Source organism: Poecilia reticulata, chromosome 18 (genome assembly GCF_904066995.2).
Source record: "Poecilia reticulata chromosome 18, P_reticulata-male-v2, whole genome shotgun sequence".
Lineage (NCBI taxonomy): Eukaryota > Metazoa > Chordata > Actinopteri > Cyprinodontiformes > Poeciliidae > Poecilia > Poecilia reticulata.
In genome coordinates this window covers 25,736,158-25,756,222 of record NC_088847.1, presented here as the reverse complement: position 1 = coordinate 25,756,222, position 20,065 = coordinate 25,736,158, and the positions used below count along the sequence as shown (strand labels likewise).

At 43.0% G+C, this 20,065-nt stretch overlaps 1 protein-coding gene and 1 long non-coding RNA gene across 3 annotated transcripts in view; one reads left to right on the top strand and one right to left on the bottom strand.

Moving 5' to 3' along the window:
- LOC103460740 (low affinity immunoglobulin gamma Fc region receptor II-like) overlaps window positions 1-14,773 on the top strand; it is a 121,635-nt gene extending 106,862 nt beyond the window's left edge. For both annotated transcript variants that reach the window (XM_081599730.1, XM_081599731.1), the window contains exons 5-9: window positions 513-683; window positions 806-892; window positions 12,062-12,145; window positions 12,719-13,838; window positions 14,257-14,773. In XM_081599730.1, coding sequence (XP_081455856.1) covers window positions 513-683; window positions 806-892; window positions 12,062-12,145; window positions 12,719-12,762 — 386 coding nt within the window. In that variant the 3' untranslated portion in view covers window positions 12,763-13,838; window positions 14,257-14,773. The remainder of the gene's footprint in view (window positions 1-512; window positions 684-805; window positions 893-12,061; window positions 12,146-12,718; window positions 13,839-14,256) is intronic.
- Window positions 14,774-17,895: 3,122 nt separating this feature from the next.
- LOC145548709 (uncharacterized) lies at window positions 17,896-18,615 on the bottom strand. The gene is made up of 2 exons (XR_014084716.1): window positions 18,528-18,615; window positions 17,896-18,299 (listed from the first exon to the last, which is right to left on the bottom strand). It is a non-coding gene; the product is annotated as an uncharacterized LOC145548709 (long non-coding RNA).
- Window positions 18,616-20,065: the final 1,450 nt, after the last annotated feature.

Genomic DNA, 20,065 nt, shown 5'->3' with positions numbered 1-20,065 from the left:
AGCTGGCCTGATGTGTAACATGACCTTCTTGCACCCATCTGACTCTGGTGTGTACTGGTGTGAGTCCACATCTGGATCCTCCCCCAGCAGCAGCAGCATCCAGCTCTCTGTCTCTGGTAAGATCAGACTGTGGAGTTAGTGTTGCTGTGTGGAAATGGATGAAATGCTGTAGTTTGTCTCTGTGTTGAGGTGGATCAGTGATCCTGCAGAGTCCTGTNCTCCTGTGATGGAGGGAGATGACGTCACTCTGAGCTGCAGAGCAAAGAGTCCAGCCCACAACCTCCCAGCTGCTTTCTATAAAGATGGCTCCTTCATTGGTGATGGACCATCAGGTCACATGACCCTAAACCCAGTGAAGAGCTCTGATGAAGGTCTCTATAAATGTAACATCAGCGGTCAGGGAGAGTCTCCATCCAGCTGGATCTCTGTGGAAGGTCAGAGGATGAAAATATTGATTAACTGGTTTTCATTAGAAATTGTTGGTCAATTATTGAATAAAAACTTTATTTTAGAGAAACCATCAACCACATCGTCCCCACCACTCTCTCCGTCTCCTCCACCATCATCATCCTCTTCATCTTCCTCCCAGTTTCTCCTCTATGGTCTCTCGTCTCTATCAGCTGGTTTTGTTCTGGTTCTACTGGTTTTACTGGTCAAACGTCACATTAAGAGGAAAAATAAAGGTGAGATCTTAATTACTTAATTACTTTAGGTGTGAGTTTTTATTTTTAAATTCATATTTGCAAAAGTTGATTTTCTGTAGTTTTAACATTAACTTTATACAACTAAATAAACATTTTTCCAGATAATCAGGAAGATGGAGAGGAAAACATAACTTACAGTGATGTTCAGATTTTACAGAGGAAACGACAGAAGGACAAACCAAACGGAGGTAAAATTATATTATTGTATTTGTTAGTTTTCTGGTGCCTGATAGAAGCTAAAATAAGATTTTCAGATTTTATCCATATATAAGACGATATGTAATGAATTATAACTATATACTGCTCTTACAATGTGTTTTATCATATACATCAAATAGTTTTATTATTTAAACTATTTGGAGCATAAAAAATATAATTTATTGATGTCAATATTCTGAATTAATTTGTGTGAATATCATATCAATTGACCGTTTTATCAATTTAACTCTATAACATGTTAATCTACAGTATTAAAATGACGTTTCTGCTCCAATTGGATCCGTTTTCAGACCATTGGGACAGTCAGTGATGTTACTGGTTCTTAATGTTCAGTACATTAAAGTTCTGTTCAGTACATTAAAGTTCTGTTCAGTACAGTAAAGTTCTGTTCAGTACAGTAAAGTTCTGTTCAGTACAGTAAAGTTCTGTTCAGTACAGTAAAGTTCTGTTCAGTACATTAAAGTTCTGTTCAGTACAGTAAAGTTCTGTTCAGTACAGTAAAGTTCTGTTCAGTAAAAGCTCCTCTTTGTGTTGAACCGTCTGCAGCAGGTTGTGGTTTTTCTGCTAACTGGGTCTAACAGACTCTGCGGTCGTCCAGTTTCCTGTTTCTGTGTTTCAGCTAAAGGTTCACAAGCTCTGAGTCGATTCACTGAGGACAAGAACTAGTTAGTAAAACTGGTTTAATGGTTTAATTAAATAGTTTTGGGTTTAACTGCTGATTACCTGCTTATGTCAGCAGATCTATAACCAGAACTGAGAAAATATGAGTCTGGATGTTTTTCCTCCATTAGGAGGGAAATCCTGAGTGAGTGACGCAATTTTAACACTTTTCATGATATTAGATAAAAATAAACATTTAACTGCACAATTTATGGTTTAGTGGCTTCTGGGCCCAGATGGCTATAAATACTTTATTGTCTAACACAGTGATCCAAACGTTGTCACAGTAAGTCTAAGACTCCAGGAGGACATTTTAAAAATAGCCTCTGTATTTATAGATCCTGGTCAATTTGCTGTTGAGCGACTGGAGCTTTAAAATAACCAGAAGTTATTCACTTTCTGTAGATGAGATCATTATAAATTATAGTAAAATTACTGCAACTTGAGGTTCATCATGATCATTAATGACTCTGATGGTTGTGACTGCAGTCATAAAGTGTTGTTAGGTTTTTATAACGTTTGTATCTGAGCAGCATCAGTTTTTACCTCATGACTGCACTGATACTTCCAGCATCAATCCTTCTCAGTATTTACTGTTTTACTGACAACCTGCTGCGTTTTCCTGCTGCTGCACCTCATCATGACATCAGACCAGGAGTCTGATGGGAAACAAGTCTGATCAGCTGCTGTGAAGCAGAGAGACGATGAGTCTGTAGCTACCAGCATAAATCAGCAGACGCTGCGTTTTCAATCAGCCACAATCATAAAGGTGAAATACTGGTGGAGCTGCTGGTGTAGCTGCTGGTGTAGCTGCTGGTGTAGCTGCTGCTGGAGGTAAATGTGATATGTGCTGGTGTAGCTGCTGGTGTAGCTGCTGGTGTAGCTGCTGGTGGAGGTAAATGTGATATGTGCTGGTGTAGCTGCTGGTGTAGCTGCTGGTGGAGGTAAATGTGACATGTGCTGGTGTAGCTGCTGGTGTAGCTGCTGGTGTAGCTGCTGCTGGAGGTAAATGTGATATGTGCTGGTGTAGCTGCTGGTGTAGCTGCTGGTGTAGCTGCTGGTGTAGCTGCTGGTGTAGCTGCTGGTGGAGGTAAATGTGATATGTGCTGGTGTAGCTGCTGGTGTAGCTGCTGGTGTAGCTGCTGGTGTAGCTGCTGGTGTAGCTGCTGCTGGAGGTAAATGTGATATGTGCTGGTGTAGCTGCTGGTGTAGCTGCTGGTGGAGGTAAATGTGAGATGTGCTGGTGTAGCTGCTGGTGTAGCTGCTGGTGTAGGTAAATGTGAGATGTGCTGGTGTAGCTGCTGGTGTAGCTGCTGGTGTAGCTGCTGCTGGAGGTAAATGTGAGATGTGCTGAGCGGCTCAGACAGCCTCATGGTGGGTCGGATTCATCCTGCTGTGTTTTCCAGGCTGTCAGATTCAGCAGCTTCTTCTGCTCGTTGTTCAAACTATGGACCTGGTGGGACCTTTTGGCACCCAAAGGGTTAACCATCACTGCCCATCTACGCCCAGAACCATTTGTTGTTTTTGTCCTTATTGTCGTTTCCTGGCTTCGTCTTACAGTTTCGGCTCAAAGCTCATTAACTGTGTGGAAACAGTGACACAGACCGATTGGTGGATATGAGTTTTACCAACGGCCTCAACCTGATTCTGATTGGTTAGCAGGTCTGTGTGGTGAAGCTGTTAGATTCAGAGAAACGTCTCAGAGTGAACCTGATGTTCTGGTTCTGAAATGACGTCTGGGTTTCATAACAGATCCAACTGGATCCACTTCTGTCTCACCAGGACTCAGAACATTTCCTCAGACATGTTTGGGACCATCAAGATGATTGTTGTTAAAAATGAGACGGGTCTTTGTGTTCAGTTGGGTCAGCAGTGGCTCTGACCTTTGAACTCTCTAATGGAGGCAGTTTTAGCCTCAGTCTGTCTTCCACACTGTTGAGTAACGACCTCTGACCTTTACAGCGGCGATGAGGTTAAAACATGGTTCTGTTTTCCTCTGGGATCTTCTGGATTAGGATTGGGTTTTTGGCTTTAACTGGTTCTTCAGATTTAACCTCAGACAGATTCATGTCCCTCTGCAGATCCTTCCTGGTTCCTTTTCTGAAACAACTTCTGGTAAAAGCCGGTTTTGCCTCCAATCAATGTGATCGACTGCATGTGTTGATTGATTTAGTACTTATAAACTCCTCAAACAGCAACATCTGAGCCACCATGTTCAATCCATGACCAGACAGCTGGTCAAACCTTGAGGTTAATGATTGTGATGGACGAGCGCACGCAGGGTCAGAGGAACGTACTGAGACTTTGGAGAACCGGGCCTCTGAGGCACCATCATGATGAAACAGAACAGTGAGAAATGTTTCAAAATGGAGCACAGAGTGAATCCATGTTCACACGTTCACACCCACATTCCTGCCCATTTTCACTCCCACATAGTGAGAATCACACAATGGACCCGACCAGAACCAGACGTTTACTGGTCAGAGTGAAGCCGGACAGAGGAGCAAAGACTCTAGACTTTCTCTTATTTCTGAGTTACGACTCGCCGCCGTTCCTCTGCTCGGCGGTTAGTCATGTGACCTTCTCACGCGATGAGGACGGCAGCAGAGTTTCTCAGCAGGTTTAAACTCAGCGCTGCTCCGTTTGGTCGCTCTGTGGTTCAGAGTTCGTAGCTGTTGATTCCGTTCGAACTTGAGAAACTGTTTGTGTTTTGCTTTGATGTGAACGTGTGACATTGAGTAAACAAAGGTGAAATGCATTGTGGTTTCCGCTGCAGAGAGTCAGACATGTTACCATGCTCTCCACAAACCCTGGCACTCCTGAGAGCCGTACCTGACAGTCTCAGAGCAGGTCTGTGTTACTGCAGTGACATGATGCCATTCAGAAAATATCAGCCTTTAGTTTGAGTCTTTATTAAGTTTACTGGTTTCAGTAGTTTTAACAGTTAACCCAGCAGGGAGCCACATGGCCGCCTACTGGGCTCTGTGGCCTGTTGATGGCGTGTTTCCACTGGTGTAACGGAAAAGGAGGCGTTTAAAGACACGAGGACATTCAGGTCTTCCTGAACTAAAGAGGTTGGAAAGAGTCGCGACCTGAGCAGAACCAGAGGGAGACGAAGGTCAGAGAGCAGCTGCTGCGTCCAGTAGACATTAAACTGGTCGCTGCTGTTTCACCACCATTTGTTTGTTGTAGTTTTTGAACCGGAGCGTAACAATAAATGGGAGAAACAAGAGAACCACTGAACTGACTGACGCTTCATGAGGCAGGAAATGATCAGAGGTTCATTTATAAACTTTGTCTTCACACCAAACGGTTCCTGAAAGAGTCTCATGTCGTTTCCAATCAAAGGTTTTGATCAGTAAATCACAAACTGGATGGGAAAATGTGGGATGATGTGATGACGTGATGACGTGATGACGTGATGACGTGATGACGTGATGACGTGATGACGGGATGACGTGATGACGTGATGACGGGATGACGTGATGACGTGATGACGGGATGACGTGATGACGTGATGACGTGATGACGTGATGACGGGATGACGGGATGACGTGATGACGGGATGACGTGATGACGGGATGACGTGATGACGTGATGACGGGATGACGTGATGACGGGATGACGTGATGACGTGATGACGGGATGACGTGATGACGTGATGACGGGATGACGTGATGACGTGATGACGGGATGACGGGATGACGTGATGACGTGATGACGGGATGACGGATGACGGATGACGTGATGACGGGATGACGTGATGATGGGATGACGTGATGACGGGATGATGGGTTGATGTGATGACGGGATGATGGGATGACGTGATGACGTGATGACGGGATGACGTGATGACGGGATGACGTGATGACGGGATGACGGGATGACGTGATGACGTGATGACGTGATGACGGGATGACGTGATGACGTGATGACGTGATGACGGGATGACGTGATGACGTGATGACGGGATGACGTGATGACTGGATGACGTGATGACGGGATGACGTGATGACGTGATGATGGGATGATGTTGATGTGATGACGGGATGATGGGATGACGTGATGACGGGATGACGGGATGACGTGATGACGGGATGACGGGATGACGGGATGACGGGATGACGGGATGACGGGATGACGGGATGACGTGATGACTGGATGACGTGATGACGGGATGACGTGATGATGGGATGACGTGATGACGGGATGATGGGTTGATGTAATGATGGGATGATGTGATGACGGGATGATGCGTGATGATGGGTTGATGTGATGACGGGATGATGGGATGACGGGATGAGATGACGTGATGACGGGATGACGTGATGACGGGATGACGGGATGACGTGATGACGGGATGACGTGATGACGTGATGACGGATGACGGGATGACGTGATGACGGGATGACGTGATGACGGGATGACGGGATGATGTGATGACGTGATGACGTGATGACGTGATGACGGATGACGTGATGACGTGATGACGGGATGACGTGATGACGTGATGACGGGATGACGTGATGACGTGATGACGGGATGACGGGATGACGTGATGACGTGATGACGGGATGACGTGATGACGTGATGACGTGATGACGGGATGACGGGATGACGGGATGACGGGATACTGATGACGAGATGACGGATGACGTGATGACGTGATGACGGGATGACGTGATGATGGGATGACGTGATGACGGGATGATGGGGTGATGTGATGACGGGATGATGGGATGACGGGATGACGGGATGACGGATGACGTGTGAGTGATGAGTGATGAGGTGATGACGTGATGACGGGATGATGGGATGACGTGATGATGGGATGACGTGATGACGGGATGACGGGATGACGTGATGACTGGATGACGTGATGACGTGATGACGTGATGACGTGATGACGGGATGATGGGTTGATGTGATGACGGGATGATGGGATGACGTGATGACGGGATGACGGGATGACGGGATGACGGGATGACGTGATGACGGGATGACGGGATGACGGATCGGACGGGATGATGGATGACGGGATGACGTGATGAGTGGATGACGTGATGACGGGATGACGTGATGATGGGATGACGTGATGACGGGATGATGGGTTGATGTAATGATGGGATGATGTGATGATGGGATGATGTGATGACGGGATGATGGGTTGATGTGATGACGGGATGATGGGATGACGTGATGACGGGATGACGTGATGACGGGATGACGTGATGACGGGATGACGGGATGACGGGATGACGGGATGACGGGATGACGTGATGACGGGATGACGGGATGACGGGATGACGTGATGACGGGATGATGTGATGACGTGATGACGTGATGACGGGATGACGTGATGACGGGATGACGGGATGACGTGATGACGTGATGACGTGATGACGTGATGACGGGATGACGGGATGACGGGATGACGTGATGACGGGATGACGTGATGACGGGATGACGTGATGACGTGATGACGGGATGACGTGATGATGGGATGACGTGATGACGGGATGATGGGTTGATGTGATGACGGGATGATGGGATGACGTGATGACGGGATGACGGGATGACGTGATGACGGGATGACGTGATGACGGGATGACGTGATGACGGGATGACGTGATGACGGGATGACGGGATGACGGGATGACGTGATGAGGATGAGTGATGACTGGATGACTGATGATGGTGACGTGATGACGTGATGATGGGATGATGGTTGATGTGATGACGGGATGATGGGATGACGTGATGACGGGATGATGTGATGATGGGATGATGGATGACGGGATGACGGGATGATGGGATGACGGGATGACGTGATGACTGGATGACGTGATGACGGGATGACGTGATGATGGGATGACGTGATGACGGGATGATGGGTTGATGTAATGATGGGATGATGTGATGATGGGATGATGTGATGACGGGATGATGGGTTGATGTGATGACGGGATGATGGGATGACGTGATGACGGGATGACGTGATGACGGGATGACGTGATGACGGGATGACGGGATTCATTTATAAACTTTGTCTTCACACCAAACGGTTCCTGAAAGAGTCTCATGTCGTTTCCAATCAAAGGTTTTGATCAGTAAATCACAGACTGGATGGGAAAATGTGGGATGACGTGATGACGGGATGACGTGATGACGTGATGACGGGATGACGTGATGACGTGATGACGGGATGACGGGATGACGTGATGACGTGATGACGTGATGACGGGATGACGGGATGACGTGATGACGGGATGACGGGATGACGGGATGACGGGATGACGGGATGACGGGATGACGTGATGACGGGATGACGTGATGACGGGATGACGGGATGACGTGATGACGGGATGACGGGATGACGGGATGACGGGATGACGGGATGACGGGATGACGGGATGACGGGATGACGTGATGACGGGATGACGTGATGACGGGATGACGTGATGATGGGATGACGTGATGACGGGATGATGGGTTGATGTAATGATGGGATGATGTGATGATGGGATGATGTGATGACGGGATGATGGGTTGATGTGATGACGGGATGATGGGATGACGTGATGACGTGATGACGGGATGACGGGATGACGGGATGACGGGATGACGGGATGACGTGATGACTGGATGACGTGATGACGGGATGACGTGATGATGGGATGACGTGATGATGGGATGATGGGTTGATGTAATGATGGGATGATGTGATGACGGGATGATGGGATGATGTGATGATGTGATGACGGGATGACGTGATGACGTGATGACGGGATGACGGGATGACGTGACGGGATGACGGGATGACGGGATGACGGGATGACGGGATGACGTGATGACTGGATGACGTGATGACGGGATGACGTGATGATGGGATGACGTGATGACGGGATGATGGGTTGATGTTGATGGATGACGTGATGATGGGATGATGTGATGACGTGATGATGGGTTGATGTGATGATGGAATGACGTGATGACGGAATGACGTGATGACGTGATGACGTGATGACGGGATGACGTGATGACGGGATGACGGGATGACGGGATGATGTGATGACTGGATGACGTGATGACGTGATGATGGGATGATGTGATGACGTGATGATGGGATGATGGAATGACGTGATGACGGAATGACGTGATGACGTGATGACGTGATGACGGGATGACGTGATGACGGGATGATGTGATTCCTCCCATCATCTCTGATCGAATGTGTTTCTTTTGGAAACAGGAAAATGGTGTTTCTGATGATGAGATGGAGAAATGAATCCATATCCCTTCATGATTCCCTCAGACGTTTAGTTACGTTTCAAACTTTAACCATAGTTTGACAGAGAGTGACATGTTTATGCTGTTTAGCCATAGATTTAAGAGGAAGTTTTAAATAAACAGAAAAGTCTTAAAGTCGGCTTCAGTCCTGAACCAAAGTCTGCACAATATTTAAAGGGCCAGTATCATGTGAAATCTTTTTTTTAGCTTTACATCATATTATAAAGTTATTCCTTCATCAAAAACATACCTGGATTGTTGCCATGACTCTTTCATAATCTCCATGGCAACCATTCAGCTGTGCTAAACGCCTGGGTGGACGTGGCCCCGCCTTTAAACCTCCTCCCCACTCGGCTCCTTCAGACTAGCCAGCAGCAATTAGCTGCTGGAGCTGCTGAGCTCGTTACAGGAGCTGCTGCTCAGAGAACAGTGATAAAAGGCATAATGGAGGATCACGTTACATTACTTAGCCAATCAGAGGATCACGTTACATTGCTTAGCCAATCAGAGGATCACGTTACATTGCTTAGCCAATCAGAGGATCACGTTACATTGCTTAGCCAATCAGAGGATCACGTTACATTGCTTAGCCAATCAGAGGATCACGTAACATTGCTTAGCCAATCAGAGCTGTGGAGGAGCCCTGATTGAAGGAGCTCCTCTCTCTGCAGGGATTTGTTACTTCAGTTTTGCTGAAGTAACAACTTTTGCTGTTACTTCAGCAAAACTCACAGTTTTTACCAAATTCTGTAGCTTTCGGTGAACTTCTAAATCTGCTCCATAGTCGCCTCTTTTCGGGGTTGGTGCTGCCTCTAGTGGCGTGGGGGTGGTAACACAACTAATATAATTACGTTACTAAATCAGAATACCACAAAGTCTTTATTATTTATTATTAATTTTTCATTCTCTTAAGAATGTAGAGCTAATTAAATGATCTAAAGACTTTAAAGTGGTTCCAGTTTCTCTCGATGGCCAACCTGTTGAAACTGTGGCAGATTTTAAATACTTTGGGTCGTTTCTGGACAGTCAGATCAACTTTGCTGAAAACACTGACTATAGTTTGAAGAACTGATCTCAGAGACTCTACCTTTAAGAAGACTTGGTGATCTTGAATCATATTTTATTCATCACTACAGAATGGTTCAGTGAATGCGCATATAAAACTGGTGGGTTCGGTTCCTCAAAAAAGGTTAAGAACCACTGATTTAGGAGCTTCTTAAAGAGACAGAGGCCAATTTCAAGGCTTCAAAAGAGTCATTTTATATTCGTATCATTTTCAGAACAACTGAAGGTAATAAAATGGCATTAAGTGGATTTTTGGATTCTTTTGGTTGTTTGTAGGATTTCAGTGTGAATGAGATCAAAGACCTTCTGGTAAAAGTCTGGTTAAAGTTTCTCAGTTACAGTGATGGAGCATCAGATGATGATCTTCATGTAAATTAATGCAAACCAGAGAACAGTGTTATTAATGACTGTTATAATCGTGTTATTAATGACCGTTATAATTGTTATTAATGACTGTTATAATCGTGTTATTAATGAATGTTATAATCGTGTTATTAATGACTGTTATAATCGTGTTATTAATGACTGTTATAATCGTGTTATTAATGACTGTTATAATCGTGTTATTAATGAATGTTATAATCGTGTTATTAATGACTGTTATAATCGTGTTATTAATGACTGTTATAATTGTTATTAATGACTGTTATAATCGTGTTATTAATGAATGTTATAATCGTGTTATTAATGACCGTTATAATTGTTATTAATGACTGTTATAATCGTGTTATTAATGACTTATAATCGTGTTAATGACTGTTATAATCGTGTTATTAATGACTGTTATATCGTGTTATTAATGACTGTTATAATCGTGTTATTAATGACTGTTATAATCGTGTTATTAATGACTGTTATAATCGTGTTATTAATGACTGTTATAATCGTGTTATTAATGACTGTTATAATCATCATAATAACTGATGTCTGAATCTTCAATATTCTCATCACTTCTAGAGCTGAAGGGAAACAGGAGAGACGTCTAGCAGAAAATTTAACATCTAAAGATCTTAAACTATACTTTACAAACGACACATTTTAAATAAGTTACAGTAAATAAAACTGCATGTTTAGGGTCGTTATCCTAGAGCTGAACTTTCACCACAGCATCAAGTTTCCTTCTGCTGTTCAGTCCTGGGGTTAGTTTGGTAATTTCATAAAAAGAGTTAATAATTAATAAAAGTTTTACCAAGTTGCTGCAACATATGATTAGCAGAAAATAATGACCAAATATTCTTTAATTATTGTTTTATAATTGGTGAAAATCATAAAACAATAACTAAACATGACTGGAGTCGGTCTTAATAGCAGCTTCTGCTCATATAAACAGAATAAACATGATAAACAAACATGTTTCCAAATATATTAACTTATTAAAACACTTCAGTTAAAATACTTTATACAACAATGAGATGGTAAAACTAATAAAAATGACCAAAAATAACTATCCAAATGAAAAAAGGAAAAATTAGAAGTAGATCAAATGATTAGTAAAATAATGAAAGTATCTTTAAAATAAGTATAAATATGTTTGTTTCAGAACCAGATTTTTAACTTTGTAATGAGGTTAAATTAGCTTTAATTTAATTAATATTCAATTAATTTAAAAAAAAACCCAATAAGTTAAAACACTTTAAACTGTAAAGCAGGAGATAAAATATTATTCGAATGTTTTATTTTAAAAATATCTTAATTAAAAGGAAACATTCTTCCTTTAATTAACTCGTTTTGTCCGACGCTGTGAGTTTGTGATATTTATTTCTACATCTGCATTTTAATAACGAGGTCGACATGTTTGTCATATTCAGCTTCTACGCATCACAGATCTGGAACAAACTTCTGTAAAACTGTAAAACAGCCGAAACACTGAGAGCCTTTAATAAACAAACTGAAACATTGATCAACATTTTATATGTAATTATGGCAAATGGAAGAATTTAATGCTTCAATTGTATGTTTTTGTGTTTCATGATGTAAAGCATGTTGACCTGAAATGTAATAAATCTGATTGATTGATTGATTGATTGATTGATTGATTGATTGATTGATTGATTGATTGATTGATTGATGAGTTGATGTTGATCGTGTAAATTGTGTTGCTGTTTTTCTCTGTTGATTTCCAGAAAACGATCCGTCTGCAGTCGTTTCCGTGACGACAGATGAAGTCAGTTATGGGCAGATAATCATCAGAGAAACCAGGAAAAGAGGTAAAACTTCTCTAATACATAACTGATCACTAATATTATTCAGATCAATAATCTGAGATAGAAAACAAGACATAAAACATTTATACTGAATAAAACTGGATTCCTGTTAAAGGCAGAAAAACTAATTATTTTGTACAGATTTATGAAGCTCGCTGCTTTTTATTACAAAATATAAGAAATGTGCACCAGATTTATGCTTTTATTATTTATAATAAATGCTTTAAAATAATAAAATCACATTTGCATCAAAGCTGCTTGAACTGAAGCAACAAGAAAAAACTTGAAAATAAAGAAAAGAAGTTAATCTGGAAAATCTACAAATTTACAGATTTAAAGCTAAAAAACATAACGAGGTTGGATCATAGATTAAATTCATGTGTTCATATGGTGCCAAGTGATAACATGTTGTTTCTTTGATGCTTTAAATAAATTGATTTATTTACTTTATAGTCATTTCAGTCCAAACCCACAAACTCAGAATCGTTTCCATTCCTGTTGATTCTCCTCATAAACCAAAACAGTTCAGGTTCATTTTGGGTTTATTTTGATTTGATTTCATGTTTTTCTTTTCAGAATACAAACCAGAACCAAAAGTTGTTTATTCCACCCTGAGGTGATCCTCCAGCTGCAGCAGGAACCTCCAGCGGCCTAGTTAAAGCACAGAACCATCAACTCCTGGTGAATTAGTTTATCTGTCTGTAGAACCAATGAATGTATTTAATGTTTCGTTCTCATGTTTCCAGTAACTGTTTTTATTTTAAATGTCTGAACTGTTAAAACCTCAGCAGCTCCAGCCAGTTTAACAGTTTAACCAGTTTAACCAGTTTAACCAGTTTAACCTGTGAAACCTGCGGTTCTGCAGCTTGTTGCTAACAAACATGATGTTCCTGTTTCTGTCTGCGGCTCAGAAGTGGAAACTTTTATTTACAGCAGCAGGTGAGAAAAACTAAACCAAAACCGCAGAACAAAGTTGTTAAAACAAAAAATCCGTCAGAGTGAGAAACCAGAGCAGAACCTGCAGGAGGTTTGTTGATTCTAGAGAGAATCTGGAATAAACTGCAGTTAATGTTAAATTCAGTGTCACTATTAGCTAAATGCTATCTGAGGTTTATTCCTGTCATAACGAAGTTGGTCCAGTTGGTCCGGTTGGTTCTGGTTGGTCTAGTTGGTCCGGTTGGTTCTGGTTGGTCCAGTTGGTCCAGTTGGTCCAGTTGGTCCAGTTGGTCCTGGTTGGTCCAGTTGGTCCAGTTGGTTCTGGTTGGTCCAGTTGGTCCAGTTGGTTCTGGTTGGTCCGGTTGGTTCTGGTTGGTCCAGTTGGTCCAGTTGGTCCTGTTTGTCCAGTTGGTCCTGGTTGGTCCGGTTGGTCCGGTTGGTCCAGTTGGTTCTGGTTGGTCCAGTTGGTCCAGTTGGTCCGGTTGGTCCAGTTGGTTCTGGTTGGTCCAGTTGGTCCAGTTGGTCCAGTTGGTTCTGGTTGGTCCAGTTGGTCCGGTTGGTTCTGGTTGGTCCAGTTGGTCCAGGTTGGTCCGGTTGGTCCAGTTGGTCCGGTTGGTTCTGGTTGGTCCAGTTGGTCCGGTTGGTCCAGTTGGTCCGGTTGGTTCTGGTTGGTCCAGTTGGTTCTGGTTGGTCCGGTTGGTTCTGGTTGGTCCAGTTGGTCCGGTTGGTCCAGTTGGTCCGGTTGGTCCAGTTGGTCCTGGTTGGTCCAGTTGGTACGGTTGGTCCAGTTGGTCCGGTTGGTCCAGTTGGTCCAGTTGGTTCTGGTTGGTCCAGTTGGTCCAGTTGGTCCAGTTGGTCCTGGTTGGTCCGGTTGGTTCTGGTTGGTCCAGTTGGTCCGGTTGGTCCGGTTGGTCCAGTTGGTCCTGGTTGGTCCGGTTGGTCCGGTTGGTCCAGTTGGTCCAGTTGGTTCTGGTTGGTCCAGTTGGTTCTGGTTGGTCCGGTTGGTTCTGGTTGGTCCAGTTGGTCCGGTTGGTCCAGTTGGTCCAGTTGGTCCTGGTTGGTCCGGTTGGTTCTGGTTGGTCCAGTTGGTCCGGTTGGTCCAGTTGGTTCTGGTTGGTCCAGTTGGTCCAGTTGGTTCTGGTTGGTCCGGTTGGTTCTGGTTGGTCCAGTTGGTCCAGTTGGTTCTGGTTTCTCATTCAGACATCAGAGGATTTTAATCTGAAGATAATCTGCAGGTTGGTGACATCATCAGCTCTGCAGATGCTAAAACATGCTAACCTGAGTCATGCTAACCTGAGTCATGCTAACCTGAGTCATGCTAACCTGAATCAGGTTTTATTTACTGATAAAATCTGATTCAACAAACTGAAGCTCTTCACTTTTATTCTGTTTGTTTTAATTTGTTATATTAAAAATAAACCCCAAGTTTTTGAAAATGTGTTTTTATTGTAAATGTGTGAAATGTCCCTTTAAAATAAGCAATTATAAATCAATAATCACAAAATACAGTGGCTGAAAAATGATCCAAACTTGTTTTTAACAATTTCATGTTTCATTATTACATGATAATTAAGTGGAAGGAAAATGATGGATTTGAAAATGTTTTTATAAATAAATAATCTGAAAAGTGAGGCATGCATCTGTATTCAGTCTCTTTACTCTGATGTCTTTGAATAAAATCCAGTCCAAACAGCAGCAGGAAGTCATTTTATCTGTAAAAACAGTTCATCTGAGTCCAGATGTTCAGTTTCTGGTTCCACAGGTTCAGTACAGAACTAAATGACAGGTCAAAGGTCAAAGGTCAGACCTGATGTGTTCCTATGCCGCTCAGCTCTGGTGTTTCCTCTGGTTCTCTGCTAATGTTTCTGAATGGCACCAAAATATTTATGGAAATGTTTGATTTGAAAACGGAAAAAGGAAAATAAAACAGCTAAAAATCAAAATTTCTGCAAAACTGAATCATAATAAAAGACGATTAGAAGTTAAAATATTTTAAACTTTCTCTGTAATCATTGAACATGAACCAACCCAACAGCAGAGAAGCTGATTATTTATGTTTATATGAAGAAAAATTCAACGTAAAATAGTTCAGTTTATTTATGTTTCTACTTCTGGGTAAAAATTTATTTAAATATGTGAATTATTTTAACAATAACAGTTCAGCACATAGAACAGCAGCAGGTTTGGCCAGGAAGTGATGTCATCGATCATGTGATCTCTGGTTGGAGAGAAGAAGCTTCATGTGAAGCTCCTGCTAACAGGAAGGCTTACAGTTAGCAGTGATGCTAAGTTAGCATAAAACATGTTAGAATAAACTAAATAATGAAACATGAGATCAGATGATGATGATGATGATGATGATGATGATGATGATGATGATGATGATGATGATGGATATCTGCCCAGTCCCAGTGACTCCAGTTCTCCCAGTGACTCTGTCTGGATCAGACTGGAGGGATTCACTGGTTCAGATCCAGTTGGTTCCTCTGAGCTCCAGCTGCAGCTTTATGGATCCTTCATGTTTCACCATCAACCATCAGTGAGTTACAGGCGTCATGTCTGATCAACCAGAGGATCAATAATCGATCAGTAAACCTGCTGCCTGATGGGATCCAGAGACAAACATCATTTATCATCATGAAGCTTTTAGAACATTTAAAATGTTTCAACGTTCCTGAAGTTCAGCAGGATGAAAAGATGAAAGGATGAAATTTCTACAGGTGATCCAGGCTCTGCTGCCACCTGGTGGACAAACACTGCAGGTACACATCCCGGAAATCCTTATAAAATAAAATAATATTCAACTTTGCTATTTTTCCTCATTTATTTTAGTAAATCATCAAAAAGTTTAAATAAAATTAGAAAACCTTTTAGGAAAAAACAACAACTTCCCTCAGAAAGTTCAGCTCTTCATTGTGACGTTGGCCAGTCAGACTGAACCCGGGGTTTCCTGCTCCATTCTCCAGGGGCCGGAGTCCTGCAGCTGTATGACGTCTCTCTGCTTCCGCTGGATCCAGTTTTAACTCACAGCAGCTGGACTGATGGCGGCGGGACAGTGAAGGTCAGAGGACTCTGGAGCTCACAGTTTGAGAGGGATGGACCAGGAGAGCACGGCAGAGGAGGTGTCATGCTGCGTCCTTCTTCTAGAGAGGAAAGATCTGAAGGGAGCTGCAAGGAAGACGTGCTCCCCCTAGTGGGCAGATGGAGCAGTGACTGTTTAAAACGTTTGAACAAACTGAGTATTTTTTTTAAATCTCCACTTTGGAAAGATTTAATTTCTCCTCGTTCAGAAACATCAGAACCAATCGGACCAGAACTAATCAGTTAGTTTTCAGTTCAGACAGCAGCAGTGAATCTGGTCTGGACTCTGTGGAGGTTCTGGTTCCAGGAGGTTCTGTAGGCCAGACCTCTACTCTGTGGTCCAGTTACACTCTTATTCTGGAGAACTGGACCTGGTACTGGAGCTTTAATGCTGCTGTGATAAACATGTCGTCACCTTCAGGGTCAAAGTTCACAAGGATCTGCTGCTTTAAACACTGAACCTCTCCTCCGGTTCTGATGATGAAGAGAAAACCCAACGACCCGGTCCGGTCCACCTCCGGTACCACCACTCACTCATTAGCTCTAAAGATTATATTCATTAAACACCAAATAGATGCAAATAACGTTTGTAAAATATAAACTAAAACATTTAGATGAGATAAATTAAACTCAGAGTTTTTGAAACAGATGATTGGACCGTTGGTGTGACATCATTCACAGCTTCAGCCAATCAAAAGCTGCAGAAGAAATTTAATTTAGATTCATTCAGAACTTTTAACCTCATTAAATCTAAGATCTAAACCAGGAAATGATTTAAAAACAATCCTGATGTTAAAAATGGAGGAGAATCCGTCTGCAGACAGAGCTGGACCAGAGCAGGAAGGGGTCACTCTGAGGTCACCATGAGGTCACCTTGAGGTCACTCTGAGGTCACTCTGAGGTCACTCTGAGGTCACTCTGAGGTCACTCTGAGGTCACTCTGAGGTCACACTGAGGTCACTCTGAGGTCACACTGAGGTCACTCTGAGGTCACTCTGAGGTCACTCTGAGGTCACTCTGAGGTCACTCTGAGGTCACTCTGAGGTCACTCTGAGGTCACACTGAGGTCACTCTGAGGTCACACTGAGGTCACACTGATTAATCTGCATTCACTTCACTAGTAAGAAAACAATTCAAGATTCTCAAATACATTTTGACAGATAAGAATTGTTCAAGACGTCTCATCTGAAGGGCCACACATCCATAATAACATTAGTTTTTTCAAGCTTCATATAATTACTCAATGTTACATTTTTATATATCTAAATTCAGGAACTGTGTGCTGTCCAAACAGCTGCCTGAAGATCGATGTAAAGAATAAACTGCTGGTTTCAGAGGAGAAATCTAGCTGGTTTCTCTTTATAAAGGATCATTTTGCAACAAAAGTTCTGTGGAGATGCTGAACAAAGTGGAAACTAGTTTTAGTTCAAACAAAATTATTTCATAAAATCAGATGTTTGGTAACTTTCAACTTTTTCCTTAATTCAAACAAATTCAGCTGAAAATTCAGGTTTGCTTCATTCCTGAACACTTTCTGCTGACGGTGAGGATCGCTGCTCACTGAGGGTGGGACGCAAACAGGAAGTAGATCTCTGTCTGCAGAGGAGAGCAGAATATTGTTCTTCCTTCATGTAGCACTATTTAAAGTGTAAAAGGACTGGATGGAAGAAATCAGAAGACTAGAATTCGTCTACTGGAGCCGTTGTCAGTAATCAATAAAACCAATGCAAAAGAACTGCTTTCAATACCATGTATTTTTAAAAGAAAATTAAAGTGAACAGCACAAGACAAACATACATAGAACCCCAAATTAAATATACACAGTACTGCAGTAGATCTTTCGTGCATTCGTGCACAACTGGTTTAAATTTCCCCACTGGTCAGCACAGTGTCTGACCTACACACATTCAAAAAGTCCATGGTTGAATTGTCCAGATATTTGAGATGACAATGTCCTAGCGCAAGTCGTTTCAGATGAAGAGATGAATAGTGGATTGTGTGTCCGAATGGTGAGATGGAGGGGGAAATGATACAGACCAGCCTCCTACCAGACCAGTATGGAGTGATTCTCAGGTTCTCCTGGCTCCAGCCAGTTTTCAGAAGCTCGCCATCCTTTAACCCTACAAAGGGATCACCTGGCCTGTATTAAAATAAACAGGACCAGTAAATTTCCAGCCTGCTAGTTAACTAGACTCTTTTCAGTTATACATAGAGATAAATGCAATAGATCTAATCTGTCAGACCAAATAACGTAATATTTATCATTTTCTTAAACATGTTAAATTTAAGACATTAGATCATACAACAATTAGCATTGGCTACCACCAACGTGCTAAAACAACAAAACAACATTGTGTCCACTACTCACCAATTCCATTAACAGTAGAGAGCATGGCAGCTTCAGGGCTCCAAACTCACTGGATCTTTTCAGATCTACATGATTTTTATATTGGAAGGTTAAAAAAAGTGCATAACAAACAAAGAGGTAACTGATTGTTTGGAAACACCAGCCTGTAGCTCCTTTGTCTCCAGCTCTCCCCCTCACACCTGACTGGGGAAAGCTGGAGCCTAAATAATTACATCAGGTGTGTCAATTGGCTGCATGCATTGTGTGACTGACCGTCACTCTAACCAATGGGGCAGCAAGGCGGGACTAAGAGCAGTTTTTTCACCCCGGGTTACATTCAGTCTGACTGAAATGAGATCTGGATTTAATCTGAATAAAACTGATCAACATGAAATTGTCATTGTTCAAACATCAGAATCCATTTCATCTGATTTTTTTCATCAAAATAAATCTCTCAGATTCATTCAGCCTTAAAACCTGAGTTCAGTTCATAAAAAGCTCAAATGTTCAGAAGTAGAAAAGTTCATCAGATGGAATTAAATGATCAGCGGTTTTGAACTTCCTAAGTTTTATTTTCCATCAAACGTAAGAATTAAATCAACATTTGACCTTCATCCCTGCTGAGACGATGAAGAAGATGATGCAGAGCAGTGATGAAGATCTGCTGAGGACACATCAGACCTGAAGACATGTTGTCCTCCTCTGTCCTGCTGGATGGACACTGTCCTTCATTCAGACCAACATGAACTCTGACCTTCTCCGGGTCAGAAGGTCAAACTGGTGAAACTGTTGAAACGTCTGCAAACGATCCTGGTTCAGGTTTATGACTTTAATATGAAGGACAATTTAAAGGAAGGGCTGCACAGTGGCGCAGTTGGTAGAGCTGGTTCTGGGTTTGATTCCCGGCCTGGGGTCTTTCTGCATGGAGTCTCCATGTTCTCCCTGTGCATGGTGGGTTTTCTCCAGGTACTCCGGTTTCCTCCCACAGTCCAAAAACATGACTGTCAGGTTAATTGGCCTCTCCAAATTGTCCCTAGGTGTGAGTGTGTGTGTGCATGGTTGTGTGTCTCTGTGTTGCCCTGCGACAGACTGGTGACCTGTCCAGGTGACCCCGCCTCTCGCCCAGAACGTTAGCTGGAGAGGCAGCAGCACCTCCTGACCCACTGAGGGAAAAAGGGTGTAAAGAAAGTGGATGGATGGAATTTAAAGGAATCAGTGAAAAATTCACAACAAAATCAGTTTATTGGATAAATTATGACCAAATGAAGAACAGAATCAGTTTTATTCTGATCCATCCATCCATTTTCTTCCTCTTATCCGACGTCAGGTCGCGGGGGCAGCAGCCTCAGGAGGCCCAGACTTCCCTCCCCAGCCACTTCTTCCAGGTCCTCCAGGAATCCCAAGGCGTTCCCAGGCCATAGAGAGACATCGTCCCTCCAGGTGTCCTGGGTCTCCCCTCCTCCCGGTGGGACCTGAACTCCTCACCAGGGAGGCGTCCAGGAGGCATCCTGACCAGATGCCCGAGCCTCAACTGGCTCCTCTCGACGTGGAGGAGCAGC